Source organism: Eucalyptus grandis, chromosome 8 (assembly GCF_016545825.1).
Source record: "Eucalyptus grandis isolate ANBG69807.140 chromosome 8, ASM1654582v1, whole genome shotgun sequence".
Lineage (NCBI taxonomy): Eukaryota > Viridiplantae > Streptophyta > Magnoliopsida > Myrtales > Myrtaceae > Eucalyptus > Eucalyptus grandis.
Window position 1 is genome coordinate 34,638,665 of NC_052619.1, and position 25,870 is coordinate 34,664,534.

General features: G+C 40.8%; 2 protein-coding genes, 1 long non-coding RNA gene and 2 pseudogenes across 3 annotated transcripts; 3 read left to right on the forward strand and 2 right to left on the reverse strand.

Annotated features, from left to right (window-relative positions):
* Positions 1-5,171: 5,171 nt before the first annotated feature.
* LOC104434105 (stress-response A/B barrel domain-containing protein HS1) lies at positions 5,172-5,761 on the forward strand. Its single transcript, XM_010047066.3, has 2 exons — positions 5,172-5,377; positions 5,570-5,761. Exons 1-2 carry the CDS (start codon positions 5,205-5,207, stop codon positions 5,754-5,756), a joined length of 360 nt encoding a protein of 119 aa, XP_010045368.2. The 5' UTR covers positions 5,172-5,204; the 3' UTR covers positions 5,757-5,761.
* Positions 5,762-5,793: 32 nt separating this feature from the next.
* Positions 5,794-9,798, forward strand: LOC120287193. Its single transcript, XM_039299907.1, has 6 exons — positions 5,794-5,805; positions 6,606-6,745; positions 6,843-7,050; positions 7,387-7,530; positions 8,262-8,388; positions 9,614-9,798. The coding sequence occupies exons 1-6, from the start codon at positions 5,794-5,796 to the stop codon at positions 9,796-9,798; spliced, it is 816 nt and encodes a 271-aa protein (XP_039155841.1).
* Positions 9,799-14,263: 4,465 nt separating this feature from the next.
* On the reverse strand, positions 14,264-20,021 carry LOC120287194 (annotated as a pseudogene).
* A 31-nt stretch (positions 20,022-20,052) lies between these two features.
* Positions 20,053-20,447, reverse strand: LOC120287740. The gene is made up of 3 exons (XR_005546013.1): positions 20,431-20,447; positions 20,238-20,340; positions 20,053-20,118 (listed from the first exon to the last, which is right to left on the reverse strand). It is a non-coding gene; the product is annotated as an uncharacterized LOC120287740 (long non-coding RNA).
* A 952-nt stretch (positions 20,448-21,399) lies between these two features.
* Positions 21,400-25,817, forward strand: LOC120287195 (annotated as a pseudogene).
* The last annotated feature ends 53 nt before the right edge of the window (positions 25,818-25,870 follow it).

Below are 25,870 nucleotides of genomic sequence, written 5' to 3' on the forward strand. Positions count from 1 at the left end.
AACTAAGGTAATGAAAGATGTTTGGGCATTGAAACCTCCGCCATAGTAGTGCTTGAGTCTATGACCATTCACCTTGAAAGTCTCTTCCTTCTTATTGGTAATCTCGATTGCTCCAAAAGGGAATACTTTGGTGATGGTGTAAGGACCGGTCCATTTAGACTTCAACTTACTTGGAAACAAACGAAGATGTGAGTTATATAATAAAACTTTTTCACCTACATGAAACTCCTTCGTTAAGATGTGTTGATCATGCCATCTCTTTGTTTTTTCCTTGTAAATTCTTGCACTTTCGAATGCATCATTGCGTATCTCTTCCAACTCATCCAACTTAAGCAATCATTTTTCATATACTACCTGCATATTAAAAGTTAAGTTTCTGCAAAGCCCAATATGCTTTTGTTCCAACTCAATAGGTAGATGACATACTTTACCATACAAAAGCCGAAAATGTGACATATCGATAAGAGTTTGAAAGCAGTTTTATAAGCTCACAAAGCATCATCAAGTTTTCTTGCTCAATCCTTCATATTAGTGTTCATAGTCTTTTCCAAAATTCTCTTTATCTCCTATCATATATCTTAGTTTGGCCACTAGTTTGGGGATAATAAACAGTGGCTACTTTATGAGTGACTTCATATTTATGCAAAAGTGACTTAAAATGTTTATTCATGAAGTGTGTGCCTTGGTCACTTATAATGCGCTTAGGTGTATAATACTGAGTAAAGATGTGTTTTTCAAGAAATTACAAACAACCCTAGCATCATTAGACGGCAAAGCCACAACCTTTACCCATTTAGACACATACTCACAAGCAACTAATATGTAAGTGTTATTGAAAGAAGGTAGAAATGGACCCATGAAGTCAATGCCCTAAACATCAAACAATTCCACACACTATAATATTGTTTAAGGGCATTTCATGCCTTCTAGATATGTTCCCAGTTTTTGACACCTATCATAATGAGAAACATAAGCATATGCATCCTTAAGAAGAGTAAATCAATAAAATCCACATTGTAAGATCTTAGCGAGTAGTCTTGGTGGCACCATAGTGACCACCGGCTCTCCATCATGACAATGAGAAAGAATATTAGGATTTCTTCATAAGCAACACAACATCTAATAACTTGGTTAGCACGTACCTTAAACAAGTAAGGATTCTTTCAAAAGTAGTGCTTAACATCAGAGCAAAACTTCTTCCTTTGGTGATAAATCGAGTCAGGGGGAAGGATATCACTTACCAAATAGTTCACAATATTTGCATACGATGGAATTTTGATTTTCATAGAAAAGGGTGCCTCATTAGGAAAGTCATCCAAGATCGGTACCTCATTATTAGAGGCATTTGGTAACCTAGATAGATGATTGGCCACAAGGTTCTTGACCCCTTTCTTGTCCTTGCTCTCTGAATCAAACTCTCGGAGGAACAAGATCCAACGAATCAACCTTGGTTTCGCATCCTTCTTTGCCAACGAGTACTTTAAAGCTACATGATCAGTAGAGACAATTATTTTAGAGCCGATCAATTAAGAATAGAATTTATCAAAAGCAAAAACAACTGCGAAAAGCTCCTTTTCAGTAATGGCATAATTCAATTGGGCTTTACTATGGGTTCGGCTAGCATAATATGTGGCTCAAAAAATTTCATCCTTTCTTTGACCAAGATTGGCTCCAACGGCATAATCGCTAGCATCGCACATCAATTCAAATTGATGCTTTCCAACTTTTTCCACTCCTTAATTTAATAGCTTTTGTATTCTCTATGGGGTTTCTCTTGGTATTGCTGGACAAGACACCATTTTGTCTCTCATTAATTCCTTGAGCTAGTTGCCCCACTTGCTTCTCTATGTTTCAATTGATGCTTCTTGATTGTGGAGTCTTATATGAGTGTTTCCCATGAAATCTTGCATGGTTTGAGCTTGTTTTCTACAGCTTGGACTTGCCTATCCACATTTTGGGCTATCTTGGTAACAAAATCCTCCAAGTTAGAATTCGGCTTCTCCATGTGTGGTGGTGGTGCTCTCGGTCCTTGTTGATTTTGACCACCCCAAGATAGATTATAATGATTCCTTCATCCCGAATTATAAGTGTTGGAATACAAATTGTTTTGAGAGCCCGTTAAAATTTGAAACAATGTTAACATGTTCAAAAGAACTACCATAAGGATTACCTACTTGATAATCAGTGCTAATATGATTTTTTGGGGTAAAAGTGCTAATATGATTTCCACCACAAAATTTACAAGATACTTCTTGAGTTTTCAAAGAAGCAATCATTACCTTAATGTATCAAGTTTCATGTTCAAAGCCGTATTGGTGTCAACTTCATGAACTTCACTTGGCTTCTAGGCTTGGTATCTCGGTTGGCCATTGGTAGCTATTACTTGCCATCTCCTCAAGTAGATCAAAAGTTTCTTCGGTGACTTATTTTGCAAAGTGCCTCCAATTGCTGCATTTAGACTAGCCTGAATAATAGGATGTGCTCCATTATAGAATGTGTGCTTTTGTATCCAAACTGGCAGTCTATGATACGGGCGTCTCCTTAGCAGTTCTTTAAATCTATCTCATGCTTTATAAAAGGACTCACCATTCATTTGCATAAATGTAATACTATTGTTTCACATTTTGAAGGAAAATACTTAGAAATTTTTTTAGCCAAGTCATGCCAAGTGGTAATGGGGCTTGGGAAGAGAAGTCAACCAAGCCTTAACTTTATCACGAAGAGAAAATAGGACCAATCTTAACTTAAGGGCATCATCGCATAATGCCATTGAATTTAACAATGTCATGAATTTCAAGGAATGCTTCTAAATGTAGATTTGGATCATCATTAGGTGATCCGTTGAATTGCCCTGCATTTTAAAGCATTTCAATTAAGGATGGGTTAATCTCAAAATTATTAGCACCACCAGCCTTCTTATACTTGATTGTGCTTTTGAATTGTTGGTGTAGCATAATCTTTCAAAGTTCTCCTTAGAAGTGTGTCTTTTTAATTTTTGGCCATTGCAATGAAGATTGCTTGTGCTTGCTCTTTTCTTCTCCTAAAAAAGGTTCTTTCAATTTAGAGATCAAACATTTCAAGGTCTTCTTGTTGGCTTCGGTTATGCGATGCTCTTCCCACCTTTTATAGAGAGGTCAATTTGGCCAACAAGAGAAACAAATTAAAAACAAAATAAAGACTAGTCTAAACCAAGAATCACGATATCAATACTAATTGGAAAATTATCAAAGCAATCCCCAACAAGCGTTGCCAAAACTTGTCAAGTGAATTGGAAGTGCACAATATCTACAAGTAATAAAGTGATGAGTGAGTATTGTTCACATTGGGATTGTCTCTAATTATTCAATGCTTACCGAAGGTGATTAATCCAAAAATTTAGCTAACCAAGTCAAAAGGCAAGTAAAAAAGTGAACTAAACCAATTAAAGGACTGAAATATAAAAGAGCTAAAACTTAAATGATTCAAAAGCTAATTAAAATTGCAAAGTAAATCTAATCTAAAGCAAACCAAAAATTTACAATGCAAATTTCAAGATTTTAACCAAGATCACAAAGTGTTTGAGCATCCAACTTTATTTAACCAATCATAATCAATTCTCTAAACTCGTCATGCAATAAATTAATTTCCAATTGTGTTGGTGAAATTTCCCTATGTTAGATTACAAGCCAACTTCGATCTAATAATCTCTAATTAGGTATATTAACCCACACTAACCTTAGGTGAATTTAAATTACCTAAAAGTATTAAGTTCTTGTGGAAATTTCTGTATTCAATCTAAGTATTCCAAACCTAGATCACTACGCAACCACATAAACAACCTAGTGTACTTTGACTTAGATTTAATTTATAGTTCAATATTGCTAGTGCTCATGCATGCAATCTCCACTCGGTATCATGCATACATCAAAAATCATTTAAAAGTTGGCAAAATTTCAAAAACATTAAGATTATAATAGAGAACGCCACAATCAAAACAATTAAATTACATTAACAAGTCTTGAAAATCAATCAATCATGATTAAGATCCATTGTAGCTTTAACAAAAGAAATTTAGAACATAATTAAAGCTAAACCAACAACAAAAATTAAAGAGGAGATAATGCTAAATTAAAACAAATTCACCAATTTGAGTCATATATAGGTTTGGGTTTGCCGCCTCCTTCTTCTTCTTGACATGCGCCAATTCCATTAATAAAATATAAGCATAAACGCTAACTAAGAAAACCTAAAATCTGGTGGTGGCTCCATGGCTCTCTGGAATTTGAAATATGCGGCACAAGAGAGGTTTATATAGCCTCCAAAATATGTCCTAAGCCAGTCTCCTATTAGGTCTTGGCTAGCTTTTTCTTCAAGATAAATTACTGGAAGATATTGAAATATTTCAGAAGATATTAAAATATTCTAGATGATATTGAGATCTTTTGAAAGATATTGAGGCGTAAGGACTGATAAGCAAATTCTAGCACCGACACATGGTAAAATTATGCATATGGCCTGGCATATTCTACAAAAAGTGCAGATGGTTCCTACAAAATTCAATAAAATCATATGAGTAGCAAATAAGTTCACCAAAAATTCATTAAAACTTAGTAAATATCAAGCAAATTAATAGAAGTACTCTATCTAAAATAAAGTTATCACGGGTGAGGGCGTCGTGGCCGGTCAAACAAAGCGAGGGCACAATACCCTTGCTTGGATATATAGGCAAGTTGATATATTTCTATTAACATATTCATAAAATTCTTTTATGATGTTAGTTAATGTATTTCTCTAATTCTCTATGTATGCATGCATGCATGTATGCATGTATGTATGTATGTATGTATGTGCTTTAGAGACCTTCAACGTGGACTTCTTCCTTTCAATGAATCTACCAACCTTCCTCCCGCGGACTTCCTCCTTTCGCCTACCCTTCCGACCTCTACTGCTTTTATTTAAGCCGTACAATACAGCTTTCACTTGTACCCTACCATCCATGACTACCATCCATTGCTCCAGAGTCCTGATCCCATCGATGTCCAGCTTTTTCTAGACAATAATTGATCAGGATTTCAGAAAAAACGTGGACTACCCGAAAATCCAGGTGCGTGAGTTCCGTGTAATTCCCGCGAAACCACTATAAGTAAAGGGATAGTGTGGATCGTGGAGTCTAAATGCTTGAGAGTGGGGAAAACTGTTTTGAAGTCGGAAGTTGGAAACTAACCATGGAGGAAGCGTCACGACCAAAAGAGAAAACAATGGAGGAAGCGAAGGGATTCGTGAGGCGTGTGTTGCTATTCAAGTTCAAAGCCGAAACAGCCCCTGACCACATCGAGCAGCTCATCAAGGATCACTCCAATCTCGTCAACCTCGTCGAATCCTTAAAATCTTGGCACATGTATTCTCCTCTCTGTCTAATCTCTACGTTCTTCTTTCCCTTTCTTTGCGCTCTTTCCCATTATCCCCCTCGATAGAAGTTGGGTGCGCCTACGTCCTCATATTTATGTCTTGGTGTATCTGTCATGGAACGTTCCTCAGCAGTCTGTTCAGATGTCTGATCTTGGGTTGTCATTTCTCATGTGACATTTAGGGGAAAGGATGTGAGCGTCAAGTACTCAAATGAGGGCTTCACGCACGTCATCGAGCTAACATTTGAAAGCACCGAGGGAATAGCAGCGTACATGGGTCATCCTGCTCACCTCGAAATGCACGAGCGCATCTGGCCTCATTTGGAGAAGATAGTCGTGATCGACTACAAACCAACTCTCTGTAACTGAATCGAACATTGCATTGCAAGCTCTACTTGTATTGCGTATGAATAATAAGGTTTTTTGACGTATGATGGAACTGAAGTTCTGAGGGTGCCATTTTCTTTGGGCAAGGTGATTAAGTTGGTTCAGACTTGAGAGACTTACTTTGCAAATTACAAGTCAGAAATCATGCTATATTGAATCTCAACCACTGTTTTGATCAAAGGTTGGGATTCAATCTTAAGGAATAAGATAAAAATACTAAAGGATTAAGTAATTTTATGATTGACTGAAATTTTAATCACATAGATTAGTGACATGACATAACTCATGGCCTAGATAAATCCTAAATGAACAGTGGAGATCGAATTCTCTTTTAAATTAAAAAAAATGTTTAAGGGCATTTTAGTCATTTTCGTCCTGAAAGGGCAATTTTGTAGTTTCAATAGAAAAAAAAAAGAAAAGAAAGAAGAAGGGGTTAGGAGGGCTGGTGAGTGAGACAAATATTTTACTACTTTTTTTTGAAAAATGAAAAATATTTTTCCTTATTTTAGAATTATTTTTAAATCGATAAAGTGTTTTTTCTTGACTAGTTCATTTTCCATGAACGAGACGTCAAAAGCCAAAAATATTTTTCAAATTATTTTTTGTGAAATAAAAAGTATGAGTTAGATTACGGAAGGCGATTGACATATAAAGACGAATGATTTTCCTTATTCCTACAAGGCATAGAGGAAAAATTTACAATTTCAACTCTCTTTGCAATGACTTTAAACAAAATCATTTCCCGCACCAAAAGTTAGAAAAAGAAAAAAAGAAAAACAAAAGAATTAGGGCCGATGTTGCTTTGCTTTGGGCCTGAAACGCCCGAGGCAGCACCACAAGAAGGAGGAGACGCAGCGAGAGAAAGTGGCGCCATCGACAGAAGCAAGCGGCTCCCTCCGCAATCTCGAAAATGGCGGACGCGCTCTCGTCGCCGGAAGTCTCTCTCTTTCTCTCCTCATCGAGCTCAGAAGGTTCGCGTCGACGCTCGTTTCGCGAGGCTGATACAGTGCGCGGACGCCGCCGGCAATCGTTCGTGTTGACATCGCGCACTTCCATCGCCATTCGCAGGTTCGACGATGCGGCTCTCGGCCTTCTCCGGACCTTGCTGGTCTCCAAGGACGTGGACTCGGCGGTTCAAGTGCGATCGAGCCTAGAACGGTTCCTGAGATTCGAGACTCTTCGTGTACTTCGGGAGATCGTGGATGAGAGCGTCGTCCGTGTGCTTTCGGTTCTCGAGTTCCTGGTTCGAGCTTTTGCCGTCATTGGGGATTTTGAGGTCAGTGCCACCTCTTCCGTTATGCATGATTTCAAAAAAAAAAAAAAAAAAAACAAAAAATCCTGAAAGAGGAACTGATGATTTAACTTATGTATGTTTCTAAACGCACGATGAACAGATGAGCTGATTTATGTCATCGTTTCTTCTTCTTCTTCTTCTTCTTCTTCTTTGTTATGACCAATTGACCATTTACGACGTTGAAGCCAGATCCTTGATGGAATTGTCGATGAATTAGGGCTTCCTTAGTCGAATGCTGATCACGTTCCTACAGCCTTGGATGTAGTCTTGGAGGGCCTTTTTCATTCCTTTTGTGTTTGGTTTGTATGATCTTATCAGAGTTGCTTGGCACTGAGGTACGAAGCACTTGTTTTTCGGGAAAACAAATCTGGAGTTCATCAATGGCTACAAGTTGGTCACACCGAATGGGAGAACTTTGCCAAGGATGCGCTTGACAATGGTTTTTATCCCATTGCCACAAAGGTAGCATATTGTTGCTGCCATAGTTCCATTGACCTCTCAAAGTTTTCACTGCAATGCTGAGTGGAAAATGAAGCAATGTGCATTTCTTCAATGCCACACGGGGGGCGATATCTATTCTCATTTCCAAATCATGGTTGGTAGCAATTTGGATAACTAGGTTTGGAACTATGCATCTTCAAGCCGATATTAGTATTCCAATGCTGTTGTATCTTATTGACCAGATTAATTGGTACATGCTTCGAATTCTATTTGACTGGTCGAGTAAGTCGCTGTATTAAGGTGTGGTGGATCAAGACGACTACTTTGGACTTCCTTAAGACAACTCCGTCAATAACAAAACTGTGTTTAGCTGGATACTTAGAATGCGTTGTCGGACATAGAAGTTAGTTATGAATGTATCAGTGTCTGCATTGACAAATTGCTCTCTGCCGTTCCCGTGTCGATGCATTGACAATCCAAACTAGGACAGTCAACATGAACGTGGGACTATTTAATATGTAATATACTCAATAATCCGCAGGCAGTAACAGTTTCCTCACTTTTGTCATGCAAGTCTTTTATTTATTCACCATCAAGTGTTTTTGAGGACTTCTGCCTTAAAATTAGCATGTCTAACTTATGTGGATGCAGACCAATATGCTTTTGATGCTTTTTAAACTAGTATTACGTCCCCTGAATTATAATGTGCAGTCTTCACCATGCTTTTGGTTTTTCCCTCCTTTGCCAACCAGGCATGTGAAAATGCCCTTCTATATCTACGGAGGAGTGATACTTCTGGCTTGGAAAATTTCACTGGAGATATCCAGAGTATAGTAAGTCTCAAGGAAGTTGCTATTGCATCCACTGGTGCATGCAGTGGTATGTTGTATGTAAAGCATTAGTCTTATCTATTTTTATCTGATCTTATCTCTACTGCTTGTCCTGCCTCTATCATACTAATGGTCCATGAACATTCTCTCTTCGATATAATACTTTACTCTGCTAATGGAAGGATATAATCCATAAAAAAATTTCTCTCAATTTTCTTTCATGATGCACTTTAGGGCATGATGTTACAGTAACAGTTGACAATGTTGGTTCAAACTCATAATATTTTTATTTCTTCCTTGAAAATGTTTTGGTGAAGTTACATTATTTTTGGATGCGCCATTTAAGTTGCTCCATTTGATCAAGTCTGTATGTAAGTATTCTTTGCGCTGAGCGCTTATGGAGAATGGTCGAGGGAGTGGAAGAAATCGACGGTCGTCATTCTGCTGTATTCAAAGACTACAGAGCTTTGAGTGGAAATCTAATTTTTTATGGAATTTATTAGACAAACTGATATAGATAAACAGAGACAGCTGTTGAACCTGTTCCCTTCGCCTATTCCAACTTTTGCCAGTAGGGATAAATGTATCCCTTGGCTCATAGTAGTGATGACAGCTAAGTAAATGAACCTGAAATTAGATGTGATGATGAAGAAGTACCCTGGTTGTATTATTTAATTGTCCTTTGTTGACCTACAAGACAACATCGTTGTTAAAGATTTTGCACAGCATTCTCTAAGTTACTTCCTTTACTTTTTGATCAATTCTGATTCTCAACATGCAAAGTTGTTCTTTTCGTTGAAAATAAAAAATTGTAGGTAGCCAGGTCTTGGGCATACTTATATCACTTGAATTAAAATACTTCCCAATGTTGAGTGAACCACGCATCAAGTTTAGAAACAGCTTGTCGGTGCTGCTGCACTTGCAATTTGCTGGTCAATATTTATGGAGTCACATGTTCCCTCTTTAGCAGATTTCACCATCTTTAAGTCAGCAGTGATGTTCATCAATATGAAGACTGAATATCACAGTGTGTCTAGGAAATATTTGATTGTATGGAGCGTCAGATGTGAATTTCTGTTGATTAAACTCTCCATGTAGAAAGTTTGTCTCGGATGTTACCATAAGAATTTTGGGACTTATTTCAATCTTGACTTGGGACCACTAGCACTTATTTGATTGGTGAGTGCCTTCAACTGCATTTTAATAAGCTCTTTGCAGCGAATGGAATTCTAAGCATAGTCATTCTGTTGTTTGACTCATCTGGGTATGTACAGTTCAGGCAAAGGCAGTGAAATATTTGAAGAGGAAAGAAATGGAGAGAAGCAAACAGCAAGCTTCTACATTAAGAGAAATCCATCCCGTTGCAAGTGTTCTGTTTAGAGATGGTATTAAGAAGCGTAATGCAAGGAAATTTTCAGAATGCCAAGCTTTAAGGTCAGATGCGAGAAACTCACACTAAAATTTCAGGTTCCATGTAGTCTCCTAGCCTTGCACATACGGGTGTAATTGTAATGGTCCATTTCCTGAATATAAAATGATTTGAAAGAAGTTTAAGTTGTAACCTTGACCCTCTATGTGAAGAGATGGTGCGGTTTCAACTTTTTAAGAACTCGCCATATATTGATCATATATATCTGATAAGATCCAGGTTGCTTGATTTGTGGCTACATTATTTATCAATGGGGACTACTGCTGCATCAATGCTGTGTTATCATGTCCAAAAAGCATCTTTGTATGGTGTTGTTGGTCCTTTTGAAATGATATATGGCACTTTAAACTTCTTTCAAATGTTATGAACTCTCAAATACAAGATGGATGGACTTGTGGATATGGAGCCTGGCCAAGGAATTGTGTTCAGAGTAGACGAGACCACATTTCTGGTTCTTCCGTTAGTCTGAGTTACAGCTTGAAGTTCATAATAGTTGAATTTCAAACGGGTATTGCTTATGCAGTCAAATATTACAAAGGCAGAGTGTTCACACTAGCTGAATCGTGTGGGCCACGACACAATGTCGGTCCTTCACCAAACGTGCATTTCCTTTCTAGGTTGTCTACTTCAAAGAAGTCTGAGCACCTGAACTGCTAGAACTGAGGGGCAATTACGAGACAAGGGGTATGGGAAACAAATGAGCTGGGTCAAGCCATGGGTATCATGCGCTTGTTGCTTCATCCGAGTCTAATATCTGTTCTCTCGTGATGGGAGATCATGAGAACTCCAAATTTGAATTTCCACCGGTCAATTTTGGAGAAAGCCTTTTGTCTCCGTTTCTTTCGGTTTTTTTTTTTTTTGGGTGAAGATTTTGTCCCTGTTGAATGCTGTGAAGGTCATAGCAATTCTGCTTAAGACCCCTTCTCTCTCTCATTACATAAGACTGCCATTCTCAAACTTTGCTCCTCAGCTGCACCCGTTTTTCAGAGTTGAGGAACTTGCGTCCCCGTTTGCGTTGAAGTTCGCACGTTCTCTACAGCGGTTAGAGACGACTGTCCTCCTAGTGTTTTCACGAAGCTTAAAATCAACGTACCAGTTTCTCACCGTCCAAGGCGTTCCCGAGTTTTCCGCTTTCCTAGCGGGGCTTTAGGGTTTGAAAGGTTGGTGAACGCGTTTCGCGAGGTGGCAAACCCGCTGAAAGGAGTTCAGCCCAAGCCTTTCGTTTTCGCCTTTCTGAAATCTAACCGTACACCTATAATAAAATGAACAGCTGTCTGGTGAGGACGATAATACCATTGGCGCAATTTTCTTGACAATCAGTTCAACACCGAATGCCCCCGATGAGGTGCGAATCAACTCGGTTTCCCAGAATTTGCGAAAGAGAAAATATTGTTTTATTCTCATTTACTAGCAAATTATTAGCTTGCGGTCCTTTTGACGAAATCAGTGGGAAAGAATTGCAGCATAAGGTTGAAAGTTCAGCGTCCAATTAGTCTATGTGCAGACTATGTGTCTCTCAACAATGTGTAAATATTTTGAAAGTGCATTTGAATTCTTAAACTTGCAAAAAGTACAATTAAATCTTAAAACATTTTAAATTGGTGCAATTGAGTTTTGTTAACTCTGTCCAATTTGATTGATGGAAATTGCTGACTTGTTTTTTTTTCATTATTATTTTTCTATCTTACATTGTTGGCGTACCTACAATGATATCGTTTGGATCCAAATCTGATTTTTATATATTTTTAAAATTAAAATAAAAAGCTAAATTGTAATTATTAATTTTTTTTAAAGGAGAAGGGTGAGAATGCAGCCCTCAACCGTTGCTGCCCCCACCATTGCTACGAAGGGCCAATGAGAGTGGGGAATGGCTGACCTCACTTGCTATGACCCTTGCCTATTGTTGGTGAGGGTTGCCATTCACTGGTCAAGACCCGACGAACCCCATCAACCATCCTCCACTGTTGCTAGCTCTTCCTAGCAATGGTGGGCGGCAATGGCGACGAGCTTGCAACCCTTAGCCGCCTAGTTTATCACCCTCTCTTTATATGTATATTAGTTTATTTTTAAATTTAATTTCACTAAAATTCGAATTAAAAAATTGGACTAAAATGATATCATTCTACTGTATGTTTCATGTTTTTAGCCATGTCATCGTCATGTAAGGGAGAGAAAATATTAAAAATAACCACATTGACATTTTCTATTAACTAAGTTGGATGAAGTTAATAAAATAACTTGATTGCATCAATTTGATAGACTTCCATTACTCTTATTCCTAAACATTAATATCAAAACGCACATGTGCAAAAGAAACAAATGAGAAAATAGTCCTGGTCATAAGTCAAGCTGTTTTACCAAGTCATTTGAAATTGTCATCAGAATATTCCTTCGATGCCATAAACAAATCCAACTGCAACTATGATAAAATATCTACTAAAGATGGTTGCTGATTTAACATTTGGTAAGAACTCTTAAATATTGGGTCATTTCCTCTAAATCGACTCTTTTGAGCACATAATCAATTTGCACCAGGAATGACCGTCCTACTGTTTCACAAACACTGGGCAATTACTATAATTCACACATTTTGTGTGTTCCTCTGGCAGTCTCAAAAGATTATTCGATCTCAAGGATTGATATAAAAAGCTTAATTTGTGTTCCTAAGACGGCGACCGTGGTTTCTTGTAAGTGAAATATATGAACTCTACCAACTTTTATGTCCTGAGAGTCATTTTCACAGAATTTCATATATTATCACACGATTTGGAAGAACAATGTTTACGAATACTTAAGGCCACCTATTAGTTTTTAGTTTGTAAGTTAAAGTTACTTATTGCGCATGAGGTTAAATGCTCATGTGTGCAAGCTTAAAAGACGTAGGCTCGAATCGTTTTGTGAAAAGTTGCGTTTTAGAAAATATTTTTCAAAAGTCACTTTTTTAAGAAAATGATAGTATTTTTGATGTTTCACTAGAACCTGAAAGTAATTAAAAATATTTTTGCCGTTTGGTGTTGAAAATTTGATTTGATTTTCCTCCTTCCATTGCTTTTCATAATTTTTAAAATTATTCTTAAAAAATAAAATTTCCCTTTTTCTTCCCTTTTTTCCTACTTCTTCTTCTTCGATTAATCGCAAGTCACATCAATGATTGGCGACCGGCCACAAACTTGCTAGATTTCAGCAAGCTTGAGCTGTGGCGAGGCTTACGCTACCGACCTTGGGTGAGCTCGAGGCTTGTGTTTGTGATCTAGTGAGTGGTGAGCATGCCTGTGGCTGGTGATCGACTAAAGAAGGGGATAAGATAAAATAAAGAAAGAAAGGAAAAAGAGAAAAATAATATTTGAATATTTGAATTTTTTAAAAAGAAAGAAGAAAAAAAGAAAGAAGAGGGGACTCCATGGCCATCCTAAAAGGTGAAGTAAGAGAGTGAGTGATGAAAATATTTTTCGGAAAAAATATATATTTTCTCATATTTCAGAAGACATTTTTGTTGATGGAAAATATTTTTCTCAATTAGTTCTTTTTCGAGAATCAATTATAAAAAAATGAAAAATATTTTTCAAGTTGTTTTGGTGAAATCAACGGACCTGTTTTAGTTGGGTTAAAGGAAGAGTCGTGAATCAAACGCCGACAAAAGCAATGATTCCCGTGGGCCGTCGTCCAAGACCAAGAGGTGCAGTCAGGGCATGACACGTGCACGTCGTGTTCCTCAGAGGACAACAGCGGCGCTCGTATGAACGCATAAGCCCAATTTAAGAATGTCTGGCGTGCTGCTCTTATAGATGTGCCACGATTTTTATGCTCTTATAGATGTGCCACAAAGTGGTACGACGATTGCAATGAAGGTGTCTCGGTAAAGGTAGTATTTTGGTTCGTTAAATGTGGCTGAGATCCTACCTTTGGGAAACACATGATTGGCTATGGTAATTCTACTTCTTGTGGCATGACAATCGGCATCCGCATGGCATCTTAGCTGATAAACATCTTGTAGTGGGTTGTTCGTGTGGCTCAAATATTGCCGCAGATGCTGAGGTTTCTTCTGTGATTTGAGTACTCTCAATGGTTCTACCCTCATGCCAGATCAGAGGACTCAGCAGCTATCCAAGCAGCTCCTTGTGGTGCCATTTAACCTAGTATTTAACGTGAAGATAAAGAGTGATCTGTACCAGAACCGCCAGTGGACTGTTTAGTTCAGGAAATGCTCGGCATATTGTGATGAAAAGAAGTAATAAAGTGGAGGCATAGTCTCTTGTGGTTCTTTCCCAATATTCGCGGAGTTAGCTCCCTAAAGTGAATGGCTGTGCATGATTAGCTTCCTACATTTCTTTTTTTCCTTGCCGGTGGTAACCTTCCGACTTTGGAAAGAATAAGGAGACAGATGATCAGGTACTACTTGTCCTCTCCGTCGATGCACATTGGCGTTTTCAACAAGCATGTCTGAAAACCTTTGCCCCTCAGAACTTGGCTTAACCGGGTCACCTCAGCAGTCCAATCACCAGGCTGTCTTGTAATCAAACACGAACTCGTAGCCTCGTTTCATAAGACGAGCGTGCACCTCATCCACATCATTCTGCATAATCAATCATTATCTTACTGTTAGATGGAGGATGCACTAGCGCAAGGCTTCCCCGTAGCTCATAGACGGTAACATTAGCGATGACTCATCTGCACAAGTTTAGCACGCAAGAGAACCAAATCGAGATGCTTAGGGTCAATTTCGAGCTGAGGATCTATATGCTTCCCGTAGCTCATAGACGGTAAGATTAGCAATGGCTCATCTGCACAAGTTTCGCACGCAAGAGAACCAAATTGAGATGCTTAGGGTTAATTTCGAGCTGAGGATCTATATGAGAGAGAGAGAGAGAGAGAGAGAGAGAGAGAGAGAGTTTCATGAGAAGATTCACCAGCGATTAGCGAGTATTCACATTGGATCTAGCTAGAGATGTCACGAAGTATTGGACATAAAGTCATGGTTTCATGGTTAGATTTCAAAAATTTCATATATGTGAACTTTAGGTAGAAAGTAAAGTCAAGTGTGAAATGGATCATTACTCTCGAGATAAGATTGGGTTCTTCAATATATTTGACATTATCTAATCAACCACCTTCAAATTGGAAGTTAAGGCGATTCAATTGAAAAAGGGATTACACACGGAAGGCAGGTCAATTAAATGGATCATTGTATAGATGTGGAGAGAGTCAAAGAAGAACGTGGGAACTACACAAGTGCATGGATCGAGATTGCCAACCCATCACGCGCCTAGGCGGTGGTCGACTCTCTCCATCCATCCCGTTGCTTGTGTCTTTAATTTAAAAAAAAAAAAGAAAAGAAAAAGAAAAACCTAGTCTCCGTCTGCGATCTAGCTAGTTCGTTTTCTAATCGAGTAATTATGATGGTGTTTTAGATTTCAAAACGATGCATGTGCATCCAATTTATGTACTGCAGCAGGCTAGGGGAAAACACGTCCACGCTGTCACCTTCGCTCTCTAGTATAAATGGCCATTTCCATGCCCTTTTGTCTTCAGCTCTAAGCTTGCAACATTGTGCTGCTGCAACATATGCTGAGTGTCTGGCTTCGTCTTTCATCAAGACGAGCAAGTGTCGCAATACTCACAACCGGGGAAAGGAATTATGGGAGGATCGTCGGGATCTTCGCCATGTGCTTCCTGCAAGCTGTTGAGACGCCGCTGCTCAAGGATTGCATCTTCGCTCCATATTTCCCACCCCACGACCCTCATAAGTTTGCCATTGTTCATAAGGTCTTTGGTGCCCAGTAATCTCAGCAAATATTTGCAGGTCTCTCTCTCTCTCTCTCTCTCTCTGTGCTGTGTGGATGTGCAGCCCTCATTAAACACCCCACCTTCCAGTGTGTGTGATCCGAAGTAGTTACCTATTTTCTAGGTCGATTGATTCATGTCGAGTAAGAGCAACTGTACTTTTGGCCTTTAGGTACAGATGTGACCTAGTGCTGGTGGTGCACTCATTTTTTTTTTTTTTCCAGATCTATCGATACAACAATGGTGGACTATAGAATATGCGTTGATATATATGGTTAATTAGATCAACCCAGATGATTTCAGTAACTGTCATAGGGCAGTTTCAGTTTCCTCCAGAGTAATTCCAGAGCCTGAGGCAATCCGGGTTTTACTTTTTGCAGGAACTTCCGGTGAATCAGAGGAGATGCGGTGAGCAGTTTTAGGGTGTACGAGGCAAATGCAAGGGTGAGAGACCCAGTATATGGGTGCGTAGGCACGATATCTTACTTGCAGAATCAAGTGTCTGAATTGCAGCTTCAGCTTGCAGCGGCCCAAGCCAGAAGTTCTTTCCATGCAAATGCACCAAAAGCCACATCTTGTACAACAAGATAGGGAGACGTCTTTTCTCGGCTGGGGACAACTTCAACAGCGTGTCACACTATATTGCCGCCAGTGTAATCCAGGATCCTCTTAAGAGAGAGTCCTTTCGACTTAACTTCTCTTGTGGTGATTAAAATGACAAGTTCCACTTGTTTCAGAGTTATATTTTTTTTCCTCCACGTCTTCCCTCAGTATCCTTGATATTTAAAATCCCAATCGGAAAGTCTCAGACAAGTCTTACGTGAACTTGTACTCTCTAAAAGGGCATAGTACATGCATGTGTACAGAAGCCCCCTTTAGTGGGAATTGATTATGCGCAATTGCTAAGAAGGGGATATCCAGTGATCGAAAGTCCGAGATCCTGCGTGTGTGCGCGCGTTTTATGTGGTTCACGCTCCCTCTAGCAAATGAAAGGGCCAAGTCTGGTCTCTAAGTCAATGAATCCACTGGGGGTACGATTTTTGCAATTAGAGATTGATAAACACATTACACAATTATCTACCCATCTGTACTGGGTCATCGAGGGAAGACGCACGATGAAGTGGTCTTTCAAGTCCTACTCTAGTTATCAAAAACTGACAAGAAGTCAGTCATTTCAGACAGCAATAGTTTACGACTTGATAGTCTTTTTATATGTGAGGCAGCAAATAGACGAAAATGGAATTAAAATCTAGACAATGACAAACTCCTGCAAATTGCAGCGTGACGTATACAGCCAGGCATGAATTAAGATACTGCCAGTCGAGAATAAGCTTCATATTGGACACCTATGGGACCTGTAAATAAAGCTCCCATACCCATGATGTTACTATCTAGTTCTAAACTAACATGATCTCATGGTGAAGGCTACAGATCAAAGCTATGGCTGTTAAAGTGGAAAACAGGTCTATTGCCCTTTCTTCTTAAATCCTGTGACCTGATTTCTTTTGCAACATGATTGAAGAGTTTGCGGACCGCACACAACACACCAACATCCACGCAGCCCCAGGAATCCGAAACCATCCAAAAATTTCTGCATACAAAGTTTCAAAAAGTGTCACCAAGATCATAAATCAGTAAGCACTGAGTAGCAAAATCTGAACTAGCATTATCATGTACGCTCTCACAAGATATTAGACGATACTATGTTCAATCTAAAATTTTTAGGACAAGCAGGAAGCCCATTATGGTGGCCTGATATATGTTAATTTATCTGAAATAAGAAAAACCTGAGTCATTTACTTTTTATTAGACATGAAGACATGAAAAGTGCCACCCACAACACGGAGAACTTGACCATTTCTCAGTCAAGCATTGTTTGTTTTTTGTTCTCCACGTCGGCACATTCTTAAGTATGTATGTACGCCAATTGGCAAGATGGACTCAAAGGTGCACATTAAGCTCTCTCTCTACCAATATCCAGGAAATGATTTTTATAGCTCTAGTAGCATTTATGCACATATTATCATCAAAATAATAAGATGAAACTAATATTGTCAAGAGGAGATCTTTTACCTTTGAAGTCTGGTCTTTGACCATAGAATACATTAGTATTTTCAATGAAGCTTGGTATCGGGTTGTTTCTTGATCCAGCATATAGCCAATCCTTCCTCTCTTCCCTGTCTTCCTCCCCAGCTGGAGTCACATTTTCCAGAGCGATGCCAGAAGAAGATAACACCACCCCCAAATATTACAACACTACAACCATGCACCCCAAAACAAAATCCCTCTATACCACCATTTAGAGATGTCGTATGGGTTTAAGTAGCACACATTTAACAAAGCCCATATTATCAGGAAGCCAAGAATGGAAACGATGACATAAGCTCCAGACAAATTTTATTTCCTGTACCCAACCAAAACTGACATGCTTCGTCCTCTTGATCTTGTATTCAAAAGGATACAACCTTCTCAATTTTCCCTCTTCCTGCAGTTAGCAACAGCCAGCCTCCAAACTACAGACTCACAGAAGATAAAAATGCAAGTAGTAGAAAAGAAACGGCAGCTTAGCCTACCAATGAGGGTTCTGATTCTCGAGTGACATACAGGCAGATGTCGACATTAACTTTATCTGAGAAAGACGGACAAATAGAATCCATGTCGCCGGTCGAAAGAAGAGAAATCTCACTCGATCTTTTACTGCCCAGATGAGCAAAATGTCTCGGCAGACAAGGTTTATCATCCCTAATGCGATGAAGAACATCACTCAAAATTGCCAAGAATGGGGATATCCCACTGCCTCCTGCTACCAGAATAAGCTTTTTATACCTGGGGGAACAATAAGGCAGATTAGTCCCTCCCCTAATAAAACATCTGAAGAGAGCTTTGTTACTTGTAAGTGACTGACACCAAGCCTATTAAACAAATCACAAACTAAGATTTAAAGACAAATTGTTCCATGATAACAATATAAAGGAGATTGAGTTGATGCTCTATATTGAATGCTACTGAATGTGTTTAAATTGCACTGATTAGACTAATTGCAACAAATAACTAGAGTCGCTATTGTACATGTCAAAGTAATCAAAAAGGACTCACATCAAGTGGTATGGAGATTCATGCCCGTAAGGTCCCTCCACGGAAGCCACAAAGCTAGCATTGGGTCCAGACAGCTGCGTTTGAAAGCAGTAGGTCAGATACACTTCTTTTGAGCTTTCCCGTCATTCCCCAGCGGACTTTATCAGGACCGAAAGATGATGGCCGCCATCAAGAGGACTCGATGAAACGCTAAAAGGATGCCATTAGGCCAAGATATCTCTACACTTGCAGGAAGATGAAACCAAGGGCATTGTAGTGTAGATCTGCGATATCATATAGAGAATTACCTACGGTAAAGGGAAGTGCTCTACCCAATTAAAGAAATCACAAGAGAAGTATCGTACTTTTGGGTTTGGATATGACCAAGCCTCACTGATCCACATGGAAAGGATGTTGCAGAAATTACATCAACATTCCGTCGAGACTGGCAGAATCTTAGAAACCGGTCAAGCATGAATAGAAAATTCCCCCTGCTGCTTTGCTGACATACGTATCCCCAACGTGCAGAGAGAAGAAGATCACAAAGAGTATGTAGAGTTGATGAGTGTAGAAGAAGAGCTCAAAAATCTCTTTCTTATTGGAGGAAGCGTGGTCACCCACATTGTAAATCCAAAACAATAGCAGATTATGCCCGCGAAGTTTGCACCGCCATCACTTTTCCACTCTATTATCTGTAGAAATACGCGTAGATATGATTACGTCATGTGGCAAAGAGCTTTCCCAGGTTCCACCCACTTTGAGTAAGTGATATAGTCACATTGCAATGGCATACCAACTTGTGAGCCATTTGCCTAATGCCATGCAGATTGAAATGCTCCATAAATGGCAAAGCGTAATCAAATCTCTGCCGCGCAGCAGCGCATGTATGAGTGAAATAATCTTTTTATTCTAGTGCAAGCTAAGATAAAGTAGGAACTTACACTTTCAATACGATGCCTCGAATAACCAAACAATAAAGTAGCAGAGTCCGTGCATAGTCAGCAGGAACATGGTGAGATTCCCCAACCATACATGATATCTGGTAGCATGCTCAAAAGGGATGCCAATTAGGCGAAGAAGAATTGATCCCCTGGCAACTGGGAGAAATAAAATGCCAAGCACGTCAAGGCAGTCAAACCGAAGATATATGCTGACATTTGCAACATCTGAACCTGAAGAAGGAGAGAACGAAGTTACTACAGCAGTAAGCCGTCGATGGTAGACGTTATCTTATAGGGACACGATATTGCAATACCTCACATACGAGATAGGGAAAGCAGCAATAACACACAAGCATACCTCTTTTCCAGAGGGGTTAGATCACCATAAGTGGGCAACATTTCGAAGTTCACCACGGTGTACCCATAAACAGCCCAGGCCACAAACACAATGAACATGGCTATGCCAACGAACTCGGCGGCCGTCACACCCCCAAACACGCCGTCCACCAACACCGGGAATGTCCCTAGACGGAGGCGGGGACTCTTCTTCTTTCTACATGTCAAACAAAGACAGCGCCGACGGTTGATGATATTGGACTCTGACAGACCACTCGAGCAATTAAACAAACAGACGGGAGGCGGCATCCGCAGCAAAAGAAAAGAAACACGTACTCAGCGACAACGTCGTCGTCGTCTCCTCCAGAAAGGAGAAGGTAAGGTACGGCGAGCACAGCTATCAGCAGTATAGGCCCAGTGTACAGCAGCAAAGCGCTTCCTGAACCACACGAAAGAGAAGACGGTCAGGGGGGCGAGTACAAAGAAAGGGATTCTCAGCACGGAAACAGGGTGAGTCGGGAAGCGGGACCTTCGGTGCCGCAGAGGTGCCGCTGGTGGCGTCCTCCCAGTCGGTGTAAAAGTCGGTGCCGAACTCGGTGGGGGATGACGAAGAACATGGCGATCCAGGCGAGGAAGAGGGTCCACAAGGCGAGCTTGAGAGCCCCCTGGCGAGCGACTTATGCGGCTTTAGCGGCTCTGCTGGGGTGGCCGCCGCCCTGGGGGAGGAGAAGAGGCTCGACCCATTATCGCCGACGGCCATGGCGGGAAGGATGGGGGTGGGGTTGAGCAGGTGGTGGTGAGGCATGGCGGAGATTAAAAAACCGGGCGCTGCTAATGTCAAAAAGCTCGAGTCTTTCCCCACCTGAGTTCAAGTGGCCGCAGCTACCCACTTTCTGCCCATCTAATTGTCCTCGTTTCGTCGAGGGGCGACGCTAGGAGACGGTTGAACTCTCTCTCTCTCTCTCTCTCTTTCTCTCTCTCTGCACTCCAAACGGCAAAAACGGGAGGGCGATTGAAATTGGATTTGGCTCATCGATCTCTGTTACGGTTGCGGAGGTCCGTTGCGATGCGAGCGAGGCCAAAAAGCCCACTTCAGCTTTAGGCCCACGTGCTAAATGTGATAATATTCAACTTGGTGGATGGTCTGTGTCCTCAGAAGAAGAAGAAGAAGAAGAAGAAGAAGAAGAAGATTTGCTGCTACCTATTTAACTCGTCCGTCGGCATTCATTTATTTTTAAATGATGTCGCCCGTGAAGCAACCGGCACGTTCTGAGTGAATACCCGAAAGCATTTCCTCCATGAACATAGCACCGGCTGACGAGCGTCTCTTTAAGTTGCTCCTTCCGAAAGTAGTTGGTACCATTGCCATTCCTGAAATAGTAGAATGACCATCTTCATCCCAAAATAGTGGATACTCTCTCTCTCAATGTTCCCTAAATGAGCCCTGCCCTACCTTCACCCATTCGGACGGCAGTTTTTTGTTGTTGGGAAAAACGGGATGGTCCAGCAGGCTAAGCCTTGGCAACCACCAGATTGTGGTTTGCCCTGGCTTCGCTTCACAGCTCCCTACTCTTGCTCGCACGGCCCCACAGTCGCGACTCTCGTTTGGATCCAAGAGCCAAGCAGCAGCCGCTTGAAAAAGGGTATTGGGTCCACGAGACGCAATAATACCGATGCCTTGCAAAGTGATGACGTGGTGCCTACTAGCACGCATGACCCAGATTTACATTATGCATGCGATCTAAAACGTGATGTGTGTTTTCATGGCCAACTTAGTATTCAGAAAGTCAAATTTAATTGAAGAATTTATGCTGAATCGCACAGTAACGAACTCAAATAAAAAGAAAAAAGACGAAAGAAGAAGAAGAGTATAGTAACGATTTTCAATTTTAGGCAAAGCTATTACATGGATCATCATTATCCAAAATAGTTTGCAACATTAATGGTAATCCTTCGCGGTCAACTCACTCTTTAAAAGAGCCTACCAAATCAAAGTTCATTAAATCATTTCTTTTCTAATCAAAAACTCGCCTACGCTTATACTAAGACCAAAGTCATATCGTGGGGCGATAATGAAGGTTTAATTAGACAATCAAATCATAACCCAAATCAAAAATATTTTCTTTTTAACTTGCTTTTCCCCTTCTTTATAATTAGCTAAAACCAGTGGGGTCGCTTTGCTCAAGCGACGAGGGTACGTTCATCCAAGAGATCCGGTTATCTCATTAAGCATACGACACAGTCTCTTTGGAATTTTCTCCCCGCGCAGTGGGCTTTTCCGTCATTTGCTGCTCCGGCCGTACCCTAACCACATGGGAGTCGTACTCTTTCTTCCTACCACCGTAAGTTCTTGAGAGCAAAATCTCTGGGAGCGGAGGTGCAACCCAAGCAGCTTCTTCACTCTCTTCCACCAGGATCCGATCGACATGGAGTCGAAGCCCACCCCGGTTTTGCCATGTAGTGGCCTTGCCTTACCCCGGCCGAGGCCACATCAACCCCATGATGAACCTCTGCAAGCTCTTGGTCTCCAAGAAGCCCGACATCCTCATCACCTTCGTCGTCACGTGGAGGAGTGGCTCCGGCTTCATCGGCTGAGCCGAAGCCGCTAACGTTCGCGCCACGGTCCCCAATGTTATACCGTCGGCGCTCCACCGAGCCAAGAACTTTCCCAACTTCCTCGAAGCCGTTTTCACGAAGCCGAGCTCCGGTGGAGCAGCTGCTGGACAGGGTGGAGCTCCCGGTGGCGGCTATCATGGCGGACACGTACGTGCTGTGGGCTGTCAGGGTAGGTAAGCGGAGGAATATTCCGGTGGCTACGCTTTGGACGATGTCGGCGTCCGGTGTTTTCGGTGTTCCATCATTTCGAGATGCTGAAGCAGAAGGGCCATTTTCCGGTCGACTTGTCAGGTGCGCATTAATATCTTTAAGAAACATTACCCATTGGGTGCCCATGAGTTTAGCGTCTTGGTTTCCAACGCATTGTACGAGATAATTACCAAAAAAATAACAAAACATATTATAAAAGGTGCCAATTTAGTTCTAGAGCATTCAATTTGACAAAATTTAAATTTAAATATTTTGATAATCTACCAATATGGTCTTTTCGATTATTTTTGACTTGAAATTGTTGATGTGGATGCAATTGTGTAGTATGTTGATCTATACAATTTTTAAAAATTTCTAATTCTTTAAAAAGTTTTGTTTTATTTTGTTTTTTGTTTTTGTTTTTTATTATTATGGCTAGCGAGATCACAAAACCTCACCCAAACTTGGCTGAGGACCACAACCCTCATCATTGGTTGGTGAGGGTTTGCAGGCCTCATCCAATTGTCAGCAAAGAAATAAAAAAAATTATAAAAAATTCAGAAAATTAATTTGCAAAAATTATTCATGTCAACGTCGGCTTTTTACATAGGGTAGCTGATGTTCATTTTAGTGATTTTAGGTTAAAATTGATTAAAATAGTTACATTGACAAATCATAAAAAAAATTAAGACTAAATTAACCAAATTAGATGAATAATCATAAAATGGAATCCATATAATATGTTTAGATTTTTTTTTGGTAATTTTCCTTTTTATATGATTATGGTTATTATGATTAATATGCGGGCTTCCAGTACGTTCACGTTACCTACTCTTGTGGAGATTTTTACTTGTGAACATAGGAAACCATCAGAAAAGATCAATGAAAGCTCCTAAAAGATTCGATAAACTGCCTAGTCCTTTGGAAAAAAAGTTATTTCTATGAGAACGAGAATGATCCGATTGTTATCTTACCATTAAGAAAAACATAGTTCACTATATCATATAAATTTGTCACATCTTTGTAATTCTCTTAATAAAGTAAATATTCGGTACATCTATACTGGAGTACTAGCATCCTAATGACGGATACGACTAGGGTTTTTTTGGTTTAGCTTGAGGTCAATCAAGAAGCTCAATTTGAATTTTATGTTGAAAATATATATATATATATATATATATATATATATATATATATATATATATATATATATATATATTGATGAAGATTCTAAAAAGACTAAGAAATATTTGAGGGCGACAATAGTTGGGATGCTCCCCACTAAATGAAAGTTCAAACCCAAACACTAAGGTTCAAGAAAAAAAATTAAGTTAAAAGCAATACACTACAGCAAGAATTTAATATATTTTACCTTTTTCTTTACCTTCAAGGCGAGGCCTTGGTAATTAGAGAAGAATCGCTTTTCAATGCGCGTAAATGGTGTTGATTATATTGAGATTAGATATGTGCACATGGGGTATCTTCTAAATTGACAATGGGCTGGGGCTCATGCAACTGGCTGTTTCGATTGATTTGTTGTCCATGGCCTGGGAAAACGAAATCTGCTCACGGTTCTTGGATTGAATTCTATGGTTGTGTAAATACGCGAAGCAAAGCATAGGCCAGGAAGATCACTTTCCCTCCATAATTGCGAGCTTTAGATGTTTCACCAACCCTGTGCTCCGGAGGACTCAGCTGCATCCTCGTCTGGTGCTCAAGTCCCCAGCGTTAGCCCAATTATTGTGGTCTAGATTCGTCCATGCAGGAAGAACGTTTGATAAAGAGACGGAAACGACGGAGATATATGAATGTAGAGAGAATGTTGCCAGTCTTTGCTTCTCAATTATCAGACTGTAACAGCTGGAACCATCCGGGTCGAAACAACTTCGCAATTGATTCTTCTTCTATCTCACTCTCCTTCACAAGTCGACACAAGTTGCTGATGGTGACCAGAGAATGTTTTGGTGCCGATGTCAATATCCAAGTTGGAAAGAGAGTTTTAAGGACCAGTGCGGATACAACATAATTTAATTTAGTTTTCTGAGGAAACCCCAGAATTGTTTAACGAGTATAAAAAGGTCATAGTAACCTCGAAATGAAAGTGATGTGCGTTGGAAACAGAAACTCTGCCAGGAATAGAGGTCACCTTTTCTTGATTCTTGAACGGTAAACCAGTAATTGGATTCGCCCGTCTTCTCTTTTTTGTCTGTGAGTTGGCAGAGAGAGGAGAAGAGGAAGTGGACTACATTCCGGGAGTCGCCAAGACCCGAATCGCAGATCTTCCTACGATCTTCCACGGAAATGGGCGCCAGATATTGGACGGAGCCCTGGAGTGCATCGCCTGGGCATCCAAGGCCGACTTCTTCCTCTCCACCTCCTTCTACGAGCTCGAATCCCTGTCCTGGACGCCCTCCGATCTCAACTCTCTGCGCCCCTCTATTGCGTCGGCCCCACCATCCCCTTCAACGGCGGCGGCGACGGAGATGGAGACGTGGCTTATCTCCGATGGCTGGACTCTCAGCCCAGAGGTTCGGTCCTCTACGTCTCGTTCGGGAGCTTCCTCTCGGTCTCAAGGCTCAGATGGAGGAGATGGTGGCCGGGGTGCGGGACAGCGGGGGTGCGGTTCCTGTGGGTGGCGCGCGGGGAGACGTCGCTGATCGAGAGCGCAGGCGAGGAGGAGGACATGGGAGTGGTGGTGCCCTGGTGCGAGCAGCTGAAGGTGCTGTGCCACCCTTCGGTGGGCGGGTTCTGGACCCACAGCGGGTGGAATTCCACGCTGGAAGCCATCTACGCTGGGGTCCCCATGCTGACGTGCCCCATCTTCTGGGACCAGGTCCCCAACAGCAAGCAGATCGCGGAGGACTGGAAGATCGGGTTGAGGGTTAAGAAGGAAGGTGGTGGCGGCGGTGCTGAGGATTTGGTCACCCGGCAAGAAATTGCACGGCTCGTGAAAGCTGATGGATGTGGAAAGCGACGAGGGGAGAGAAATGAGGAAGAGAGCAAGAGAGCTGAGAGAGGCGTGTAGACGGGCGGTTGCCAGAGGCGGATCGTCGGATCGGAATTTGGATGCCTTCATCAGTGACATAGCTAGGGCCGAATGAATCCGATAGAGGATATGATATGGTGGGGTTAAGTTTTTGCTTTGTATTTCCAAACGACAATTT

Coding starts and splice junctions, on each gene's coding strand:
- LOC104434105 (XM_010047066.3), top strand. CDS start 5,205: ATGGAGGAAGCGTCACGACCAAAAGAGAAAACAATGGAGGAAGCGAAG. Junction 5,378..5,569: donor TCCTTAAAATCTTGGCACAT/GTATTCTCCTCT, acceptor TGTGACATTTAG/GGGAAAGGATGTGAGCGTCA.
- LOC120287193 (XM_039299907.1), top strand. Junction 7,531..8,261: donor TTTATCCCATTGCCACAAAG/GTAGCATATTGT, acceptor TTTGCCAACCAG/GCATGTGAAAATGCCCTTCT. Junction 8,389..9,613: donor ATCCACTGGTGCATGCAGTG/GTATGTTGTATG, acceptor GGGTATGTACAG/TTCAGGCAAAGGCAGTGAAA.